Source organism: Oncorhynchus tshawytscha, linkage group LG08, assembly GCF_018296145.1.
Source record: "Oncorhynchus tshawytscha isolate Ot180627B linkage group LG08, Otsh_v2.0, whole genome shotgun sequence".
NCBI lineage: Eukaryota > Metazoa > Chordata > Actinopteri > Salmoniformes > Salmonidae > Oncorhynchus > Oncorhynchus tshawytscha.
The window spans coordinates 41,916,241-41,940,300 of record NC_056436.1 but is presented as its reverse complement, the minus strand read 5'-3'; the positions used below and the strand labels follow the sequence as shown (position 1 = coordinate 41,940,300).

General features: G+C 43.5%; 1 protein-coding gene across 1 annotated transcript in view; it reads right to left on the bottom strand.

Moving 5' to 3' along the window:
• Positions 1 to 24,060, bottom strand: part of pacrg (PARK2 co-regulated) — a 239,738-nt gene that overhangs the window by 101,328 nt on the left and 114,350 nt on the right. Inside the window, exons 3-4 of the mRNA XM_024429738.2 lie at positions 21,372 to 21,543; positions 10,342 to 10,491 (exon numbers count right to left, since the gene is read on the bottom strand). Coding sequence (XP_024285506.2) covers positions 10,342 to 10,491; positions 21,372 to 21,543 — 322 coding nt within the window. The remainder of the gene's footprint in view (positions 1 to 10,341; positions 10,492 to 21,371; positions 21,544 to 24,060) is intronic.

The following is a 24,060-nucleotide window of genomic DNA, read 5'->3' as shown; positions in this document are numbered from 1 at the left end:
GTCCCGCAGCATAATTGCAAAACTTTTAGTGGAGCAACCACTGAACTTTGCTGTTATTATAGCTTCACTGTTTGACCAGACTGTGTTAGTCATAGTTCGCTAGCTAGAAAGCATGGGATAAGAGAAACATTTAGAACGAACGACTGGGTCGTGTCCATAGATATAGAACAAAAATACTTAATGGCTGGGTCGCGTCTTTGGCAACCTAACCAGAATGAACGGCTTGCCGGCTTGGCTAGCAACCATGTGTCAGGAGTCGGGACTAGGTCTACATTTTCATTGAGCGATGAAATAGTAGCCTGTGAATACATGAATCAAAATATTAATTTTTATTTAATTGGTAACCCGTTGTATAAAAGCAATTGTACACTCAAGGTTGTGCAAAATAACGTTTTTAGTACGGCTGTGCTGATCTACGGTACTCGCCTCGTACCTATGACCGCAGCACAGCTGTACTACAAAAGTTGTTTAGCATACCCTCTCTTGCTTTAATTTGACGTATGTATTCACACCCCTGAGTCAATACATGTTATATTCACCTTTGGCAGAAATAATAGCCGTGAGTCTTTATGGGAGCTTGGCACACCTGGATTGTGCAATATTTGTCCATTATTCTTTTAAAAATTGTTAAAGCTCTCTCACTTGGTTTTTGATCATTGCTAGACAACCATTTTCAAGTCTTGCCATAGATTTAAGTCAAAACTGTAACTCGGCCAATCAGGAACATTCACTGTCTTCTTGGTAAGCAACTCCAGTGTAGATTTGGCCTTGTGTTTTAAGTTATTGTCCTGCTGAATGGTGAATTCATCTCACAGGGGTGGTGGAAAGCAGACTGAACCAGGTTTTCCTTTAGGATTTTCCCTGTGCTTAGCTCCATTCCGTTTCTTTTTTATCCTAAAAAACTCTCCAGTCCTTAACGATACAAGCATGCCAACAACATGATGCAGCCACCACTATGCTTGAAAATATTGAGAGTGGTACTCAATAATGTGTTGTATTGGATTTGCACCAAACATAACACTTTGTATTCAGGACAAATTTAATTGCTTTGACACATTTTTTGTAGTACCACTTTAGTGCCTGGAATATTTTTTATTCTGTACAGGCTTCCTTCTTTTCACTCTGTTAATTAGGTTAGTATTGTGGAGTAACTACGATGTTGTTGATCCATCCTCAGTGTTCTTCTATCACAGCCATTAAACTCTGTAACTGTTTTAAAGTCCCCATTGACCTCATGGTTTCCTTCCTCTCCGACAACTGGGTTAGGAAGGACGCCTGTATCTTTGTGGTGACTTGGTGTATTGATACACCATCCAAAGTGTAAATAATAACTTCACCGTGCTCAAAGGGATATTCAATGTCTACTTTTAGGAGGCAATGGAAAACCTCCCTGGTCTCTGTGGTTGAATCTGTGTTTGAAATACATTTATCTGTATGTGTGAGGTACAGAGATCATGTTAAACATGATTATTGCACACATAGTGAGTCCATGCAACTTATTGTGACTTGTTAAGCACATTTTTACGCTTGAACTTATTTAGGCTTGCCATAAAAGTGATTAAACATTTATTGGCTCCAGACATTTCAGCTTTTAAACATTTGGGGAAAAAATGATTCCACATTGACATTATGGGGTATTGTGCGTGAGCCAGTGTCAAAACAATCTCAATATAATCCATTTTAAATCCAGGCTGTAACACAACAAAGTGTTGAAAAAGTTAAGGGGTGTCAATACTCTCTGAAGGCACTGTAAATAACTGCTGTTCCTGAAAAGAGAGGAATTTGCTGGATGACGGACTACATTGCTCCCTCATAAGGAATGTTTGTTGCATCCCATTAGGGATGAGATTCATCACAGCAAGCAAACAAGAGAGCCGTGCAAATTGCATCTGTGATTTTCTGCACTACCCTAAACCCCATCATCACACACACACACACACACACACACACACACACACACACACACACACACACACACACACACACACACACACACACACACACACACACACACACACACACACACACACAACAGAGCTGATTCAGAAAACAAAGTGCTGCATCAAGTATTATAATGCATCATCTCCACCATAATAACTCATCATTGTTAACTTCCCTTTGAAACATTACAGTGTCAGCTGCAATGGCTGCTTGCAACAAGTCAAACATAAGCCTAGTTATATTGCGTATCTGAGAATGGAGACATGCATAAATTCCTTCTTTATTTAGCATCCGGGCCGCTCTCACAGCCACAGGTCAAGACCATGCACATTTCCAAGAGTGAGATAGGGTGACCTGGTAGTCAAAGGACACCTAAAGACCCCAACGGGGCTGCCCAGGGAGATGCCAGGGCCTACCTCAACCCCAACCCAAAGCTCTGTCCTTTGAAGTGTATGGACAGGGATCGGGGGTGGGGTGGGGGGGGAACAGAGCTCTGCTGTGTTAGATAGCTGGGGGACCACACAAAGAGGAGACTTGTGGCCGGGGGGTTGGCAGCCCTGATAAAGGGGACAGTGTGTTGAGACACTGAGAGAGGAGCCAGAGACAGAGCGCTGGCGGTGGCACTCTCTCGCCTCTCGCCCACCACCACCACAGCAGCCAACAGCTGCACATGGGGGACACAAGATGTCCTTTCATGGAGCCATTGGCGTACCCTCCCCACACCCAAACGTCCCCCCTCCCCTTCCCTTTCCCTATCCCACCCACCGTCGCTCTGTCCAGACTCCAGCTGCGGACACTGAGCTCTGTTGTGGCTGGCTGGGGAGATGAGCGGAGGGGGAGGGGATGCTACTGCTGGAATGGGGGGTTAGGCCCAGTAGTAGTGAGTTATGGTGTGGGAGCGTTGTGGAAAAGAGGTTACCAGTCAACCACAGACTGAAGTCTTTTGTGCCTTGTGTTCTGTAGAATCTGTGCAATGCGTTTGATTAATGTAGCTTCTATCTTGTGGATCGTTGCATTTTTGTTCAGAATGATTGAATTATGTGCGTGACAAAGCAAGCCGGAGGTGGGAAACTCATTAGATCATGGATAGGCTTTGATGAATCAAAAATAAAACTATGCCGCACAAAGGGAAGACTTCAATAGATGACAGTGAACTTGAAACGTCAAAGTACAAACTGCAAAGTAATAGGCTTAAGTAGTGCATAGAGAGTGATTCATACATTTCCAATTCAGACCTTTGAGTATTGTGATAGTGATAGGGGTTCATGAAAAGATGACTCTACCATTGCGTCAAACTTCATAGAAGTAGCCCAGTGAGCACCTTTAAAAAAGGTATTTTCAACGTCCTTTCCACCAAAAATAGCTATATTCAACACCTTTTCAATGTCTTGTGCTCATCATGAGGCTTGTTAATGTGTACAGTGTTCAGTACATCAACATCAATATTCTAACGCAGCTGTCACCAAGACTGGTCCAGTAGGAAGCGCTTCAGTTTGTGTATACAACCCATCAAGTGCTCATCACGACCTTGATAGGTTAAAAGCCTGCACTTGTTTTTTGAATAGAGTGGAAGCAATCTTCCGTGTTGATCTGGTAAAATCCTCATACAGTAGTGTATGTGTTTGACTGCGTCCCAAATGGCACCATATTGCCTGCTGTATATAGTGCACTACTTTTGACCAGAGCTCCCAGGTCAAAAGTAGTGCACTATAAAGGGAATAGGGTACCATTTGGGACGCTACCCTGGATTTCCTAAAACGGAGGCCTATGACAAGCGTTAATGGGTTGCCAGCAAGCCTGGAATTTCGAGATTTTAGGGGCAAGACCATGTGGACTTCAAGAGGTGCCCAATCTGCCAGGGCACGAAGACCATCTGTAACGATTGTCGTCGGGAGAAGGAGAGGAGGACCAAAGTGCAGCGTGGTACGTATCCATAAAACTTTTAAATCAACCATGAATACACAAACAAAAACAACAAAACGATAAACAAACAGTTCTTGTTTCGAAGTAGATTAGCCAAACTCCGAACATTGGAATGTCGAAGGAATTATTTTGAATCAAATCGAATCGTTATTTGTCACATACACATGGTTAGCAGATGTTAATGTGAGTGTAGCGAAATGCTTGTGCTTCTAGTTCCGACCATGCAGTAATATATAACAAGTAATCTAACCTAACAATTTCACAACAACTAACTTATACACACAAGTGTAAAGGAATGAATAAGAATATGTACATAAAAATATATAAATAAGCGATGGCTGAACAGCATAGGCAAGATGCAGTATATGGTATAGAGTACAGTATATACAGTGGGGCAAAAAAGTATATAGTCAGCCACCAATTGTGCAAGTTCTCCCACTTAAAAAGATGAGAGAGGCCTGTAATTTTCATCATAGGTACACTTCAACTATGACAGACAAAATGAGGGAAAAAAATCCAGAAAATCATATTGTAGGATTTTTTAATTAATTAATTTGCAAATTATGGTGGAAAATAAGTATTTGGTCACCTACAAACAAGCAAGATTTCTGTCTCTCACAGACCTGTAACTTCTTCTTTAAGAGGCTCCTCAGTCATCCACTCGTTTCCTGTATTAATGGCACCTGTTTGAACTTGTTATCAGTATAAAAGACACCTGTCCACAACCTCAAACAGTCACACTCCAAACTCCACTATGGTCAAGACCAAAGAGCTGTCAAAGCACACCAGAAACAAAATTGTAGACCTGCACCAGGCTGGGAAGACTGAATCTGCAATAGGTAAGCAGCTTGGTTTGAAGAAATCAACTGTGGGAGCAATTATTAGGAAATGGAAGACATACAAGACCACTGATAATCTCCCTCGATCTGGGGCTCCACGCAAGATCTCACCCCGTGGGGTCAAAATGATCACAAGAACGGTGAGCAAAAATCCTAGAATCACACGGGGGGATCTAGTGAATGACCTGCAGAGAACTGGGACCAAAGTAACAAAGCCTACCATCAGTAACACACTACGCCGCCAGGGACTCAAATCCTGCAGTGCCAGACGTGTCCCCCTGCTTAAGCCAGTACATGTCCAAGCCCGTCTGAAGTTTGCTAGAGAGCATTTGGATGATCCAGAAGAAGATTGGGAGAATGTCATATGGTCAGATGAAACCAAAATATAACTTTTTGGTAAAAACTCAACTCGTCATGTTTGGAGGACAAAGAATGCTGAGTTGCATCCAAAGAACACCATACCTACTGTGAAGCATATGGGTGGAAAAATCATGCTTTGGGGCTGTTTTTCTGCAAAGGGACCAGGATGACTGATCCGTGTAAAGGAAAGAATGAATGGGGCCATGTATCGTGAAATTTTGAGTGAAAACCTCCTTCCATCAGCAAGGGCATTGAAGATGAAACGTGGCTGGGTCTTTCAGCATGACAATGATCCCAAACACACCGCCCAGGCAACGAAGGAGTGGCTTCGTAAGAAGCATTTCAAGGTCCTGCAGTGGCCTAGCCAGTCTCCAGATCTCAACCCCATAGAAAATCTTTGGAGGGAGTTGAAAGTCCATGTTGCCCAGCAACAGCCCCAAAACATCACTGCTCTAGAGGAGATCTGCATGGAGGAAGGGGCCAAAATATCAGCCTTGTGTCAAACCTTGTGAAGACTTACAGAAAACGTTTGACCTCTGTCATTGCCAACAAAGGGTATATAACAAAGTATTGAGATAAACGTTTGTTATTGACCAAATACTTATTTTCCACCATAATTTGCAAATAAATTCATAAAAAATCCTACAATGTGATTTTCTGGATTTTTCTCTCTCTCATTTTGTCTGTCATAGTTGAAGTGTACCTATGAAGTGTACATAGGTACCTCCTGAGGTTGAAGAGGCGCTGCTGCGCCTTCTTCACCATGCTGTCTGTGTGGGTGGACCATTTCAGTTTCAGTCCGTGATGTGTACGCCGAGGAACTTAAAACTTTCCACCTTCTCCACTACTGTCCCGCCGATGTGGATAGGGGGCTGCTCCCTCTGCTGTTTCCTGAAGTCCACAATCATCTCCTTTGTTTTGTTGACATTGAGTGTGAGGTTATTTTCCTGACACCACACTCCGAGGGCCCTCACCTCCTCCCTGTAGGCTGTCTCGTCGTTGTTGGTAATCAAGCCTACCACTGTAGTGTCGTCTGCAAACGTGATGATTGAGTTGGAGGCGTGCATGGCGCACAGTCATGGGTGAACAGGGAGAACAGGTTAGGGCTGAGAACGCACCCTTGTGGGGCCCCAGTGTTGAGGATCAGCGGGGTGGAGATGTTGTTACCTACCCTCACCACCTGGAGTGCAGCCCGTCAGGAAGTCCAGGACCCAGTTGCACAGGGCGGGGTCGAGACCCAGGGTCTCGAGCTTAATGACGAGTTCGGAGGGTACTATGGTGTTAAATGCTGAGCTGTAGTCAATGAACAGCATTCTTACATAGGTATTCCTCTTGTCCAGATGGGTTAGGGCAGTGCGATTGCGTCGTCTGTGGACCTATTGGGGCGGTAAGCAAATTGGAGTGGGTCTAGGGTGTCAGGTAGGGTGGAGGTGATATGATCCTTGACTAGTCTCTCAAAGCACTTCATGATGACGGAAGGGAGTGCTACGGGGCGATAGTCATTTAGCTCAGTTACCTTCACTTTCTTGGGAACAGGAACAATGGTGGCCCTCTTGAAGCATGTGGGAACAGCAGACTGGGATAAGGTTTGATTGAATATGTCTGTAAACACACCAGCCAGCTGATCTGCGCATGCTCTGAGGAGGCGGCTGGGGATGCTGTCTGGACCTGCAGCCTTGCGGGGGTTAACTTGTTTAAATGTTTTACTCACGTTGGCTGCAGTGAAGGAGAGCCTGCAGGTTTTGGTAGTGGGCAGTGTCAGTGGCACTATATTGTCCTCAAAGCAAGCAAATAAGTTGTTTAGTTTGTCTGGGAGCAAGACATCATGGTCTGCGACGGGGCTTGTTTTCCTTTTGTAGTCCGTGATTGACTGTTTAATAAGCACCCATGAACTTTTTCGACATTTTGTTGTGTTACAGCCTGAATTTAAAATGGATTAAATTGAGATTTGTTGTCACTGGCCTACACAAAATGCCATTGAAACCAGTAGGCTATTTCTCTCATGTTCTATTGGTTTTCAAATAACTTTCTTTCATTGTCCAGCACAATTCTAGTCATATTAGCAACACATGCTACAGTAGTTACATCTTTAGATCTTCCCTCTTTCTAAATTTCTAAAGGATATTTGAATCTTTGTCAAATGAAACCGCTCGCAATTGCAGTGGGCTTTTGAGAATGGTGTTTTCCAGCTAATTGCATTTTGGACCATTTGCGTGTATAACCTACTGCTGTGTGAACTTAACTGCGCTTATAATGTGAAGAAGCAATAGTTCATCAACATTTTAAGCTAAACGTTCTGATCGGTTGCATCAGTCTCATTGCTTTTAAATGTTTGTTCGATATACAGTGGTTGTATGAATTTCAAATAATTTCTCACAATGGTCCCAGAGTCTGTTTCGAATATTTCTTTCTGGCACAGAACGACAAGCTGACCAATAGAATATAGATGCCTCGGAATTCGCTAAGAATCCTGATGTGTCTGTCTTCACTTGTACTTCGTAGCTGTGATGCCTGAGACGGACCCGATCACGTGACGGGCATTGGCAAATAAGAATAAATGTGAATGAGAGGTGTCTTCGGGAACATGGCGAGTGGCAGCCGGGTGAAGGGAATTATAATTATTATATTCAGCCTAAGGGCATAATGGCCACCATGGCCGCAAGGCATTTTTTTATGGGGCATTGCGGCCACACAAGGGGTTATCCACGACCATGGTCGTCGATTCCACCAGGAAATTCGAGGCCTGGATTCCAGTGTGTGTACTCTGCCTCAGCACTGGCCCCCTGTTAGAGGGGAGCAGGAGGAGCAGGGACCAGCCGAGCCAGGTGATAGGGGGCTGGGGATGGAATAATGAATGCCAGACCAGACCAGACCAGATGGAGGCAGCAGCCAACCCAGGCAGCAGGGCAGCTATCAGGCAGAGATAAACTATTCCTAGTGGGGCTCGCCAGCCCAACCGCTGCGCCCAAAATACACCCGCTCCAAAACAGTTTAGGGATTGATTTGACAGCTAATTTACAGAGGAGATTTGCATAAGGCCCCAGTGCTAATAAGACACCATTTTCTATCCTCCCTTTTGTCTTTCTTTCTATCTTTTTCTCCCCGTCTCTCCTTTTTTTCTCTCTTCTCCCTCGATGCTAAAATGGCAATGAGATAATGTAACCAAATTAAAGAGACAAGAGATTCAAATTGGATATTGATTAATAGACTAAAGCCCTGTGTTCGGGCCCTGTTTAAGCCCTGTGTTTAAGTGATTGATTCACAATGCCACTCTTCTTTCACATTCCACTGACGCCGGTGAATGACTGGCGTTTTGGGAATTGTCTGAGTCGAGCTGTCTGTCTGTCTCTCACCGTCCGGCTGTGAATGGGGCCGTGTCGACGCTTTGAGGCTTGACAGCGCCACACAAAGAGCCCTGCCTATAGAATGCCAATCTGGAGACGCCGTGTGTCACGTAGGATAGGGGTGGAGGCTTGGGGATCAGAAGGACGTTGGTTGTCCTCTAGTCTAAAGCCAATACATTGATGGGAAAAGGAAAAATGATGCATCTAGTTAGATGAAAGGGGATGAGCACGACTCAAGGTCAACCTTGATGGGATATGGGATATGGGACATTCAGGGGATGTATGGACAAAAATAAGCTTTTATAGCGAGTAATAGTGAGCACACAGACATGCATGCACACACAGAAAAAAACTGTCCATTAACATGTTAATAGCGGCAGCTCTCTAACATCAAGCCTTTGATTCCTGGAAATGGATGGGAGCGAGAGCTCGCCCATAAACAAATCAATATACTTTGAAGAGATTCTTCAAAGTAGCCACCCTTTGTCTTTGTTTAACACTTTTTTTGGTTACTACATGACTCCATACATGTTATTTCATAGTTTTGATGTCTTCACTATTATTCTACCATGTAGAAAAAGAGTAAAAAAGACAGAAAGAAAAACCCTCGAATGAGTGGGCATGTCCAAACTTTTGAATGGTGCTCTTTCATGCCGTCCCTAGGAGGGGTGCATCACTTGAGTGGGTTGAGTCACTGATGTGATCTTCCTGCCTGGGTTGGCGCCCCTCCCCCCTTGGGTTGTGCCGTGGCGGAGATCTTTGTGGGCTATACTCGGCCTTATCTCAGGATGGTAAGTTGGTGGTTGAAGATATCCCTCTAGTGGTGTGGGGGCTGTGCTTTGGCAAAGTGGGTGGGGTTATATCCTTCCTGTTTGGCCCTGTCCGGGGGTATCATCGGATGGGGCCACAGTGTCTCCTGACCCCTCCTGTCTCAGCCTCCAGTATTTATGCTGCAGTAGTTTATGTGTCGGGGGGCTAGGGTCAGTTTGTTATATCTGGAGTACTTCTCCTGTCCTATCCGGTGCCCTGTGTCAATTTAAGTGTGCTCTCTCTAATTCTCTCTTTCTCTCTTTCTTTCTCTCTCTCGGAGGACCTGAGCCCTAGGATCATGCCTCAGGACTACCTGGCATGATGACTCCTTGCTGTCCCCAGTCCACCTGGCCGTGCTGCTGCTCCAGTTTCAACTGTTCTGCCTGTGATTATTATTATTTGACCATGCTGGTCATTTATGAACATTTGAACATCTTGGCCATGTTCTGTTATAATCTCCACCCGGTACAGCCAGAAGAGGACTGGCCACCCCACATAGCCTGGTTCCTCTCTAGGTTTCTTCCTAGGTTTTGGCCTTTCTAGGGAGTTTTTCCTAGCCACCGTGCTTTTACACCTGCATTGCTTGCTGTTTGGGGTTTTAGGCTGGGTTTCTGTACAGCACTTTGAGATATCAGCTGATGTACGAAGGGCTATATAAATAAATTTGATTTGACTGGCACTGTATATATTAAATTATATGGGGGATTGGAAACGATACAGACAATCACATTGATGGAACCTACAATCTATCTGCAATAGTAAAGCTGATCTACCCCCTAAAAAAATATATATATAAATTAAAGATACCACATCTGCCATTCAAACTGTCCTTTCACCATATAGCCTAGCAAACAGTATCGCTGTTGTCATCAGTCAAAGACATAGGCTACATACTGTACTGTATATACTGTACTGTGCATACTCGCAAACATACCGTAGCATCCGTAGCACAACACCAGCAACCTCACCAAGTGGTTCAGCATTTTTGGGGATGGCGTAATGGCTTAGGTAGCTGTTGCAGGGTCGCACGTTTAAATCCCGCTCGGACTACCCGTCAAATTCACCAACATACACATACTGCCAGACACACAGTATAGGCTAGATCTATAATGTAAGTGACTCACTGTTCATGTTCTTGAAGATGTTGAGGATGGGCAGGATCTGTCTGTAGTAGGGTACCAGGGCCTCTCCCACCATTTCTCCAGACACCACCAGGTGCTGCAGCACCTTCAGCGTTGTGCAGATCACTTGCCTGTTCCGCGTGTTCAAGGCATCTGTGAGACAGAGAGGAAGGGCACCAAAGAAATAGAATGTTATTATTGTTATGGGTACACTCATAAACATACATTGATTTACATGGTTATGGGCACCACAGAAATATAATTAATTCATTATCATAGTTATTGGTACATTCAATATGGCCGCCGTCCACCCGGACCTATACATTGATTTGAATGGCGACGGCTCATCTAGTGATTCTATTTCTATAGAGTGAACACAGGATAGAGGTCAGGGGTTACAGGTCTGGGAGAGGGGGTTGTGTGTGTGCGTGCTTGTTTTCATAGAGGCTTTCCCTAGGGTGGTGTGTGATTGAGAATTAACGATTCAGCCCCCCTATTGTTAACATTTAGCACATTTAGCAGAAAAGACAGAATGAGGTCACGCGGCATTCACACTACCTCCACTGAAATCAATGGTTTTTGGTGCCAGCCTTTGACTTGAAATGACTGGCTGCAATCAGAGATTTCAAAAGGCACCACAAAGACAGGAAGGAATAAGTGAGAGACAATCACGGGCAATTTGGCCGACAGCTGCACTTAACTCCATCTCCCGCTGATAGGGAGAACAAAAGAGGGAGAAAAAAAGGGACAGAAGAGAGGAAAACATCTGTGATTTGTAACTAAGGATTACTAGCTTGTGTGTGTGGGCGACATTTAGTGTGTGAGTGTGTGTGTACATACATGCATGTACAGTATGTCGCTGCATGTGTGTGCGTGTCTCTGTGTGGGTGCACTTCTCAGGTGACTCCTTACATATGTTTTCCTCCTTTTGAACCATCCCTTAATCTTGGACTCTAACAAACCAATAGACTTCCACAGACCCCTGCTGTACCTGTTGTTTATCTGGCTCATTAGTATGTTGCTTTAAAGGTCCAATGCAGCCATTTTTATCCATATTAAATCATTTCTGGGTAACAATTAAGTACCTTACTGTGATTGTTCTCAATAAAAATGGTCAACAAGAAAGAAAATGCTTCTTAGCAAAGAGCAATTTCTCAAGCAAGAATTTAGGGATGTGCATCTTTCCCTTTCAAGAGGATTTGATATGCATCTTGAGACATGGGTTATGATATGATGCGTGAACGATACGTTTTAGTTTGAAACGATTTGATGCGATTCGTTTCGATGCGATACGATTCGATGCACTAACATTAGTTGCATAAACAAATTCATTTTCCATTCTTAAAATCGCTTGCTGATGGAGCTCAAAAGCTGGGCCTCTATGAGCTGGATCTGTCTGAGGCAACTTCTGTGTGTCTGTGTGTGTGTGTGTGTGTGTGTGCAGTATACTGTGTATGTATGTGTGTGTGTGTGTGTGTGTGTGTCACTATGTAGGCACCTGATCTGAGCAATAAGGGAGGCTAGGCGTCTACCACCCCACTACCACTATCAGATTAAGGGGGGGTGGGGGGGCAAAGTAGACTGCTTTTTGTCCCCCCCACTTTGGTTCTGAAATATACATCACCCACTAATTAACTTGTCATTGTTGCAGATTCAGTTTTTTGAGCTAGTAATGTATCAAAATGTATTATTTACAAATGAGCTATGACATAGCCAAGTGTACACTGAATGTACAAACCTTTCCATGACATAGACTGGCCAGGTGAATCCAGGTGAAAGCTATGATCCCTTATTGATGTCACCTGTTAAATCCACTTCAATCAGCGTAGATGAAGGGGAGGAGACAGGTTAAAAAAGGATTTGTAAGTATTGAGACAATTGAGACATGGATTGTATATGTGTGCCATTCAGAGGGTGAACGGGCAAGACAAAATATTTAAGTGCCCTTGAATAGGGTATGGTAGTAGGTACCAGGTGCTCCAGTTTGAGTGTGTCAAGAACTGCATTGCTGCTGTTTAATTGCAAATGAATTACTTAAAAATCATACAATGTGATTTTCTGGATTTTTGTTTTAGATTCCGTCTCTCACAGTTGAAGTGTACCTATGATAAAAATTACAGACCTCTACATGCTTTGTAAGTAGGAAAACCTGCAAAATCGGCAGTGTATCAAATACTTGTTCTCCCCACTCCCCATAAGCCATGAGATCGAAGGAATTGTCCGTAAAGCTCCGAGAACGGATTGTGTCGAGGCACAGATCTGGGGAAGCGTACTAAAATGTCTGCAGCATTGAAGGTTCCCAAGAACACAGTGGCCATTATTCTTGGTCAGGGAGGTGACCAAGAACCCGATGGTCACTCTGACAGAGCTCCAGAGTCCCTCTGTGGAAATGGGAGAACCTTCCAGAAGGACAACCATCTCTGCAGCACCCCACCAATCAGACTATTATGGTAGAGTGAGCAGACAGAAGCAATTCAGCCTTGGAGTTTGCCAAAAGGCACCTAAAGACTCTCAGACAATGAGAGACAAGATTCTCTGGCCTGATGAAACCAAGATTGAACTCTTTGTCCTGAATGCCAAGCATCACGTCCGGAGGAAACCTGGCATCATCCCTACGATGAAGTATGGTAGTGGCAGCATCATGCTGTGGGGATGTTTTTCAGTGGCAGGGACTGGGAGACTCGTCAGGGTCAAGGGAAAGGCGAACAGAGCAAAGTACAGAGAGATCCTTCATGAAAACCTGTGTAGATTGATGAGGGGGAAAAACAATTTAATCCATTTTAGATTAAGGCTGTAACGTAACAAAATGTTGTAAAATTCAAGGGGTCTGAATACTTTCAGAATGCACTGTATATCATTAATTTCTAAGTCCTAAAATGGATATAGCAGATTGCCCATTTAAAACCAAGATAAACACAATCTAACCGTTAAAACATTTATCTTCAAAGCCGCTGAAGCAGCTAGAGGACAGTCCCAATAGCTCTTAGTCCCCTTAAGTGGATATTGTCATAAACAGAACTAAAAGGAGTTATAACTATTCATGCAAAAACAAATCTTGAATAATAAAAGGGAGCAGCTAAGCTATCTGGGTGAAAACACATGTCTGACATAGAGGGCGAGAATGAATTATGTTAGCAGGCGAAGGAGGGGAGCGAGGGAGAGAGGGGGAGGGGGGGTCAGGAACCATAAAATGGGTAGTATGACAGTTAGTACACTTAGGGAGCGGCATGCGGCGTCACCTGTGGTCTGAGTGTTAAAACAGCTCATATTCAAATGCATGGCTGTCACACACGCAGACACAGCCTCCCTTCCAGCCATACTGCACTGCACCGAGACAGGCCTGACAGGTTGACATGAGAGGGGGAAAACAGCTCTGGAGAGGTGATGCACACACACACACACACACACACATTCGCATGCACGCAAAAAACACACACTTGCACGCACACACACGCATGTACGCACACACACAGGCATGCACACAATCACAAACAAGTGATATTCATGTCAAACCCACTCTCAGTCAGAGACAGAGAATGTGTAATCCACACACACCGATGACACACTCACACACACCGCTAACATTCCATTACAAGGACATTGTGTCGTCAAACGCAGGGGTGTCTCTTATACACATGCTCTGTGTGACAGGATGTGAACATGAAGAATGGATGGTCCTATCATCTTTCATTCCAAGCCTTCATATTTTATACATTCCATTCAATGTGTGTGTGTGTGTGGGTGTGCATGTGGCTTTTGTGCGTTTATGCGCATGTGTGTGTGCATGCACGTGTGACTGTGCGTGTATTTGTGTTACAGACAAGGCAGTATGAGCGTATCCATTATAGGATCTTTCTCCTGTTCCTTCACACACGGGGAGAGCTATCTGCCATCACGGTAATAAGGTTGAATCTGGACTGACAGGGATTTCAAACGCACATAACAAATAATGAAATTCTAATTACCACAAGTGCAAACAATTTTCCCTAGCTGTGACATTTGGACCGTGGGACTGTTCAATTATTCATCCAGGCTCTCGCCTCTCACAAAAGGGGGAGAATCTGAGTCGGATGTATTAACGTTTGGTACAATCCGCATCACATCGGATATGAATAAAGTAATCATCTATTCAAGCCGCGTCTATTAGATATTCTGTTCCCCCCAAAAATAAGCGCAGCGTTGTATTCTCATCTCCCCCAAATGTCACAGGTGAGTGGCATTTTGAAGATTTTAGTCAATCGAGTTTGTTGTAATATAAATATACTTTTCAGATCACTGTGAAATGTTCTCTTTCCTAAGCCGGGGATCTCCTTGTAATGAAAATTAAATTTTGGTCTCGTAGAGTGAACAAATGTTACGCCAATCTGTGGAAGCTCAATGGAGACGTGGCTGAGAATTTTGTTCCTTATTTAAAGAGGGTAGGAGATGCTTATGACAGCATATCAGTATAATTTTCTCATAATTTATATAATTTCCTCCGATTGAAAAAGGTAGTGTTGGAATGACAATGTTAAAGTTTTTCTGGGTTATTTTACATGACAATCTGGGCTCAAAGTGCTAAAAAGAAACCCCCCTGTGCCATGATTGAGGCCTTTCAAGGTTTCAAAAGCAACACATCATAATACTCAACCTTTTCTCAATCATTCTAGCCCAGGGATTATCAACTAGATTCAGCCGTGGGCTGATTTTATTTATTGAGCGGATGGATGGTCAGGGGGTTAAAAATACAATTACTAATAATTTGTAGAAGGGAAATTGTCCGCAAGAAGCCCAAACAAATATAATATATTAACTAAAACATAATAATTTCAGACCTTGCTTACATTTGTTTACAATCACATATATAGTGCCTTCATAAAGTATTCACACCCCTAGACTTTTTCACATTTTGTTGTGTTACAAAGTGGGATTAAAATTCATTTAATTGTCATTTTTGTCGACAATCTACACAAAATTCTCTTATGTCAAAGTGGAGGAAAATTAGTAGCCCCATGAGTCAATACATGTTAGAATCACCTTTGGCAGCAATTACAGATGTATGTATGTCTGAGTTTCTAAGAGCTTTCTACACCTGAATTGTGCAACATTTGCCCATTATTCTTTTCAAAAATCGTCAAGCTCTGTAAAATTGGTTGTTAATCATTGGTAGACAACTTTTTTCAGGTCTTGCCATAGATTTACAAGCATATTTAAGTCAAAACTGTAACTCGGCCACTCAGGAACATTCACTGTCTTCTTGGTAAGCAACTCCAGTGTAGATTCGGCCTTGTGTTTTAGGTTATTGTCCTGCTGAAAGGGGAATTCATCTCCCAGTGTCTGGTGGAAAGCAGACTGAACCAGGTTCTCCCCTAGGAGTTGGCCCGTGCTTAGCTCCATTCAATTGATTTTTAATCCAGAAAAACTCCTCAGTCGTTAACAATTACAAACAAACCCATAACATGATGCAGCCACCACAATGCTTGACAGTATGGAGTCTTACTCAGTAATGTGTTGTATTGTATTTTCACCAAACAACACTTTGCATTCAGGACAAAAAGTAAATTGCTTTGCCAATTTCTTTGTAGTGTTACTTTAGTGCCTTGTTGCAAACCAGATGCATGTTTTGGAATAATTTTTATTCTGTACAGGCTTCCTTCTTTTAACTCTGTCAATTAGGTTAGTGGAGTAACTACAATGTTGTTGATCCATCCTCAGTCTTCTCCTATCACAGCCATTAAACTCTATAACTGTTTTAAAGTCACCATTGGCCTCATTGTGAAATCTCTGAGTGGTTTCCTTCCTCTCCAGCAACTCATTTAGAAAGGATGCCTGTATCTTTGTAGTGACTGGGTGTATTGATACACCATCCAAAGGGATATTCAGTGTCTCTTTTATATATATATATATATATATATATATATATATATATATATATATATATATATATATATATATATATATATACCAATATGTGCCCTTTTTTGCGGGGTATTGGAAAATCCCCCCGATCTTTGTGGTTGAATCTGTGTTTGAAATTCACTGCTCGACTGAGGGACCACACAGATAATTGTATGTGTGGAGTACAGAGATGAGGTAATCAGTCAAAAATCATGTTAAACACTATTATTGCACACAGTGTGAGTCCAGGCAACTTATTATGTGACTTGTTAAAACTTCTTATGGCTAGGGGTTCCGCTTGACAACATTCCGCTGAAAAGGCAGAGCGCGAAATAAAAATATATATTTTTTAAAATATGTAACTTTCGTGCAATACACCAAATTAAAGATAAACTTCTTGTTAATCTACCCATCGTGTCCGATTTCAAAAAGGCTTTACAGCGAAAGCACACCATATGATTATGTTAGGTCAGAGCCTAGTCACAAAAACACACAGCCATTTTCCAGCCAAAGAGAGGAGTCACAAAAAGCAGAAATAGAAATAAAATAAATCACTAACCTTTGATGATCTTCATCAGATGGTACTCATAGGACTTCATGTTACACAATACATGTATGTTTTGTTTGATAAAGTTCATATTTATATCTAAAAATCTCAGTTTACATTGGCGCTTTATGGTCAGTAATGTTGTGCCTCTAAAATATCTGGCGAATTTTCAGAGAGCCACATCAATTTACAGAAATACTCATAATAAACTTTGATAAAAGATACAACAATTATGCAGAGAATTATAGATATACTTCTCCTTAATGCAACCGCTGTGTCAGATTTCAAAAAAGCTTTACGGAAAAGCAGACCATGCAATAATCTGAGTCCGGCGCTCAGACACAAAAACAAGCCATGTAGATATCCACCATGTTGTGGAGTCAGTAAAAGTCAAAAATAGCATTATAAATACTCACTTACCTTTGATGATCTTCATCAGAATGCACTCCCGGGAATCCCAGTTCCACAATAAATGTTTGTTGTGTTCGATCGAGTCCATTATTTATGTCCAAATACCTCCTTTTGTTAGCGCGTTTGGTAAACAAATCCAAACTCACGAAGCGCGGGCAGGTCCAGGCGAAAGTTCAGAAAAGTTCAAAAAGTTATATTACAGTTCGTAGAAACATGTCAAACGATGTATAGAATCAATGAGCGCGCCTGATCAACTCATGGCACTCTGCCAGGCCTCTGGTTGATTCAGCTCTCATTCGCCCCCACTTCACAGTAGAAGCCTCAAACAAGGTTCTAAAGACTGTTGACATCTAGTGGAAGCCTTAGAAAGTGCAATATGACCCCATAGACACTGTATATTCGATAGGCAATGAGTTGAAAAACTGCGAACCTCAGATTTCCCACTTCCTGGTTGGATTTTTCTCAGGTTTTCGCCTGCCATATGAGTTCTGTTATACTCACAGACATCATTCAAACAGTTTTAGAAACTTCAGAGTGTTTTCTATCAAATACTCCTAATGATATGCATATATTCACTTCTGGGCCAGAGTAGCAGGAAGTTTATTCTGGGCACGCTTTTCATCCGAACGTGAAAATGCTGCCCCCTATCCCAAACAGGTTTTAAGCACATTTTTACTACTGAACTTATTTAGGCTTGGCATAACAAAGGGATTGAATACTTATTGACTGAAGAAATTTCAGCTTTAAATGTTTTGTTAATTTGTAAAGAATTTGAAAAACATAATTCTACTTTGACATTAATGAATGTATTAAGTGTAGGCCAGTGACAAGAAATCTCAATTTAATCAATTTAATCCACAATTGGTCGGCAGATAGCCTGGTGGATAGGAGAATTGAGCCAGTAACCGAAAGGTTGCAGGATCAAATCCCTTGAGCTGACAAAGTAAAAATCTGTCGTTCTGCCCCTGAGCAAGGCAGTTAACCCACTGTTCCACGGGTGCCGAAGACGTGGATGTCGATTAAGGTAGCCCCCCGCACCTCTCTGATTCATAGGGGTTGGGTTAAATGCGGAAGACACATTTCAGTTGAATGCATTGTTGTACAACTGACTAGGAATCCCCTTCCCTTATTATTTTGCTAAGAAAACCTGCGGACCTAGGTTTGGAAACCCATTTGGGGAACCCTGTTCTAGCCTAATGTAGCCTCTGTGACAGGTGGGTGCAAGGAGGCGAGCGCACTCCACATTGACCTGAGTTCAGTTTCAGAGTAAAGGTCTATGACAACGGCACAGCCCATTGCGTATTCTCATCGGGTGACCCGAAGTCATGACTCATGATCATCAAAATTCAGAGTCCAACAACGTGATTTAGCCAGTCGCAAGATAACAGCCCGCCGGCGCCAGCCCGATGGAGGCTTCTATATTAACGTCAGTCAGAGAAAACTTTCTGCCTTTCAGATTGCAGCCTGCACTTATTTTTCTCTCCTTCCTTGGAGTTCTATTGAAAAGTAATTAATCTGCAACACAGACATGGGCCGGCGGGTTTGACGCATGGCAGGCAAAAATGGGCCTGATTTTAATAAACCAAGAAGCTAATAACAAGCAGGCCATTTAAAATTCCATTATCACAGCTAGATGTGCGTTTTCATAAGGAATGGTTCACCTTTGGGTCTTAGGAATTTGTAGCTACTATATGAGGGAGTCAGTATGCATGAGTGGACATAGTGGCTAGGTGGACTTGGGTATGAGTGTGTGTGTGTGTGTGTGTGTGTGTGTGTGTGTGTGTGTGTGTGTGTGCTTGAACACGTGTATGAGAGGATACAGATCTAAGCAGTATAGGCCTAGTACCACCAAGGACAATTTTTGAAAACGAGGCATCAAAGCAATAATCGTCTCAGTCAAAAACACAATGTCAGCTCTCTTTTATTTATAAAACACATTAATCACATTTATGAGTTGTCGATAGTCTAAAAATCATATATCGATATGCAGCCATTTGGTTTTAGAGTGTTGTGAAACAGCTGAACGCATGACCAGACAGCAATCAGACTTTCTCGAATGAAATCAATTGGTAAATTAAACAAACTATGTGAATAAATTGAAAAATGGGAATTCTAGTGTAAATCAAGTAAACAACTAAAAGTCACATACACAAAAACCAAAACACATGTACACACACACACACCGTTGTGTCTTGGTGTTATGATGTGCACTGGGCCATGCTCTGTCCGTCCTCTGTTGCGACTCAGTAAGCAGTGTGTGTGTGAGTGTGTGTGTGTACTCTATTGCCAGGGTCAACCTGTCAGCATGTCTTCATGTCTCCAGCGGCCCTGCCTCATGTTGGTCGTTCCACCCCTCTGCCTCAGCAGGAATGAAACACTGAGCACACACACACACGGCCAACTGCTCAAACTCACTTACTGGGCGCCGCTTAAAATCTCCCACTTTGAAACTGACACTTAGTTGGCTCCATTGCAAAACAAACCCTCTCAGTGTGTGGAAAGTTAGCGTATGTTTGTGTGTGTGTGTGTGTGTGTGTGTGTGTGTGAGAGTGAGAGCATGCGAGCATACAAGCATACATTATATATTTTTCTACATATAACAAGTTAGAAGTCTGTGTGTTCGTTGTTTCATCCCTGTCTAAATGTTGAAGCTATTTTTGCTGGTCCCCGCTCACCCCTGGACGTGACCAACTAGCCTGCGGCCTGCCAACTGTGCGTGTGATTTCAGGACAAACCTGTAATGAACACGAAGGGAGACAGAGTGCTGGTTTCAAGCGCAGGACGCAGCGGGTGTTTATTGCAAAGGATGACAGGAGGAGGCAGGTAGCTGGGTCCAGGGGCAGGCAGAAGGTCATACACATGGGGTCCAAAAGGGCAACAGTACAGGCAGGGAAAAGGCTAGTAGCATCGTCCGGAAGGTCAGGCAATAGGTTGATAACAGGAAATCCGATAGGCTAAAGTACAGGCAGGGAATAGGCTAGTAACATAGTCCGGGAGGTCAGGAAATAGGTAGATAACAGGAAATCCGATAGGCAGGAAAAAACTAGCATACACGGGAGGAGTAAATCACGGGAAAAACAGAGCTCCGAAAGACGTGTGTCACAAAACAAACAATAACTCACAGTGATGGGGTACAAAGAACTGAACCAAATAGTGTGTGATAATGACATACAGGTGTGTGAAAAGGTGGTTAGAATTCAGGTGATTGGGATCTGGAGACTGAGCTGCGTTCAGGGGATCTATGTGTTTGAGAGTGTGAGCTGGAAAGTGGGCTGGAAGTGAGCTGCGTTCAGGGGGATCTAGGTGTTTGAGAGTGTCAGCTGGAAAGTGGGCTGGAAAGTGAGCTGCGTTCAGGGGGATCTAGGTGTTTGAGAGTGTCAGCTGGAAAGTGAGCTGCGTTCAGGGGGATCTAGGTGTTTGAGAGTGTGGGCTGGAAAGTGAGCTGCGTTCAGGGGGATCTAGGTGTTTGAGAGTGTCAGCTGGAAAGTGGGCTGGAAAGTGAGCTGCGTTCAGGGGGATCTAGGTGTTTGAGAGTGTCAGCTGGAAAGTGGGCTGGAAAGTGAGCTGCGTTCAGGGGATCCACCTGTTTGAGGGAGTGAGTTGGAAGCAGACGTTACCGAACCAATGAGGTGTTGTCCTGCCGGACTCGCCAGAGTCAGAGAGGCAAAGCACATTTAAATGTAGCGCGTCCCCATATTCATGGGAACTTGGCAGCCTTGCCTTATGACTGGGTCTCATCCACTAACAGCAAAACAAGAACACGTAGCCCTGCTGTCTAATAATAATAGGTCTGGGAGATGCAAGGAGCCATATGTGGGCTTTTCACTGAGGTCTTCACTGTGTGGATGGCAACAACTAGTGGCTGAAGAATAGGGCATTGGGGGTTTATCCATTGTCAATCCATGTCTTTCCGGCTTGTGGTTACTGGCCACACGTTAGTAAATGATCTCTTTATAATCTTGTTATAGGAGATTTGGCCTAGATTTGCTGCGAGAGGGTTGTGGTTGTATGAAAGAGTCGTGTTTATGGTCTGATAATGTTGTGCCACTGTTCCTGCGATGTTGCTGTAATGTTTGGGGCCACTCAGTCTTGAAAAGGATGATGATAAGTGTTGTGGTTGCGTTAACAGTAGTATCTGTGCTGTAATAATGTTATGGCAGTGTTTTCTGTGACGTTTCAATAATGTTTAGCCACTCACTTTTGATGGGGATGATGAGTTGGGGGATGACGGGCAGGATCTTGGTGCCCCCGTGCTCGAGCATGTCGTGGACCCCCTGGCGGGCGAAGAACTCATAGGGGTGCACAGTCTCACACAGCCCGTCGAAGAACAAAGGGAGGTAGTGGTGGTAGTCGAGCTTCTCTATCTCCACCTGGGACAACGCACACACACACATTTCCATCAACGAGATGGCTTTGTAACAGCTAGCATTCCTGGAAACATGTTGAATCCTGGAAATGTTTGAAACAGCTCTGCACACACAGACACGGCACAGACACACACAACGACACAGTCACCAGGGACTGAATGTGAGTGAACCAACGTAAGGGGATCTCCCCTAGTTCATCCTCTACATTGTAATAGAACACAGTCATGGTCTTTCCTCATCTTATGCCCGTTTGTTTTGTTTGTCCTTGGACTCACACAATATCCAGGGCCAAGCCTTCTAACCAAGCCTGGCTTTAGGAGGTGTTTACAATACCAGTCACAGCTGAAGACAGCTGTTGGGGAGATCATGACACACCTACATGTGGTACCCTGTGGTCCGACACATTAATAACACCTGTCTGTAACGCTGTTTAAGCCTAAACAGCTACACCAGCCTACACACATAAAAACATTCCTTCAGCTACTGAACCTGTGTGGATTACATGCTTTGATATTGGGTATGTTACAATGTATTGAAGTAGGCATAGCAGCAGAATGACTTGTGTTGTGGTGAACTCGCACCAAACTTGACAGGAAAGGCCAGGTGACAAGGGCACCCCTAGCTACCCTTTCACACACTTTCCCTTTGTGTGTGAGTGTCTGTGTGTGTGTCTGTCTGTCTGTCCGTCTCTGTGTCTGTGTGTTTAACGTGTGTGTGTGTGTGTGTGTACGGGAGCCCGCGACCATGTGCGTGTGCTTGTGTGTGTGTTTGGAGCACATGTGTGTCCACAGAAGTTCTGGTTACAGTAGATTGTATGAACTCCAGAGCACTGTGGTGGCTCTATTGTTGGCCGAGGGGTAAGGGGGGGGAATCCTGTTTCATGTAATGAAAGCCAATCCTGTGTAGAGTAGAGGCAAACACCCCACAGACCTGGAGCAGCCAGGGGTCTTAAAGGACAGCTGAGCCACATCGTCCCAATCCCTGCTACACCCCACTGGGTCACGCTGCCGCCGTAATGTCACCACCACGTGGACCACGGTTGCTTTGATGTCCCCGGCTCTCGCAGAGCCCTCGCTCTAGAGGTGCGACTTCAAAGTGGGCAGACCCCCTGACACGAGTCGCGTGGGTAAACAGAGAGAGAGAGAGAGAGAGAGAGAAAGAGAAAGAGCGAGAGAGAGCAAATGGTGTGTTAGCAGAGAGACCGATAGGGCTGATTGCTTTGAGGCAATTTGTTGGCTAACCTTGACCTTTTACGGCTTGGTCAAGATCATCATTGTGAGTCAGCTCGGCGGGCAGGGAGACAAGAACAAAAGCAAATATGCGGCGGGAGAGAGTGGGGGGAGAGATGAAACTGTGGCAGGACGAGTCACATAGGAACAGAGAAAACACTTCAAGCAGAGATACAGAGTAGAGGTCGACCGATTAATCGGAATGGCCGATTAATTAGAGCCGATTACAAATTTTCATAACAATCGGAAATCTGTCTTTTTTTAAATACCTTTATTTAACTAGGCAAGTCAGTTAAGAACACATTCTTATTTTCAATGATGCCCTAGGAACGGTGGGTTAACTGCCTCGTTCAGGGGCAGAATGACAGATTTTCACCTTGTCAGCTCGGGGGATCCAATCTTGCAACCTTACAGTTAACGAGTCCAATGCAATAACGACGTGCAAAATTTTGCGTCAAGCAATTGTCATTGTGCGTCAAGCATTGCGCTGTTTATGACTTCAAGCCTATCAACTTCCGAGATTAGGCTGGTGTAACCGATGTGAAATGGCTAGCTAGTTAGCGCGCGCTAATAGCATTTCAAACGTTGCTCGCTCTTAGCCTTCTAGTTGTTGTTCCCCTTGTTCTGCATGGGTAACGCTGCTTCGATGGTGGCTGTTGTCGTTGTGTTCCTGGTTCGAGCCCAGGGAGGAGCGAGGAGAGGGACGGAAGCTATACTGTTACACTGGCAATACTAAAGTGCCTATAGAACATCTAATAGTCAAAGGTATATGATATACAAATGTTATAGAGAGAAATAGTCCTATAATTCCAATAATAACTACAACCTAAAACTTTTTACCTGGGAATATTGAAGACTCATGTTAAAAGGAACCACCAGCTTTCATATGTTCTCATGTTCTGAGCAAGGAACTGAAACGTTAGCTTTCTTACATAGGACATATTGCACTTTTACTTTCTTCTCCAACACTTTGTTTTTGCATTATTTAAACCAAATGGAATATCTTTCATTATTACCTAAGGCTAAATTGATTTAATTGATGTATTATATTAAGCTAAAATAAGTGTTCATTCAGTATTGTTGTAATTGTCATTATTACAAATACATTTTTTTAAATCGGCCGATTAATCGGCATCGGCTTTTTTGTTCCTCCAATAATCGGTATCGGCGTTGAAAAATCATAACCGGTCGACCTCTAATACGGAGTGGCCATATAGGCTGCAGCAGACAATGTCATAATCAGTGGTTTATAAAATGGTCCGATATCTGATAAAAAAATAAATACATTAAA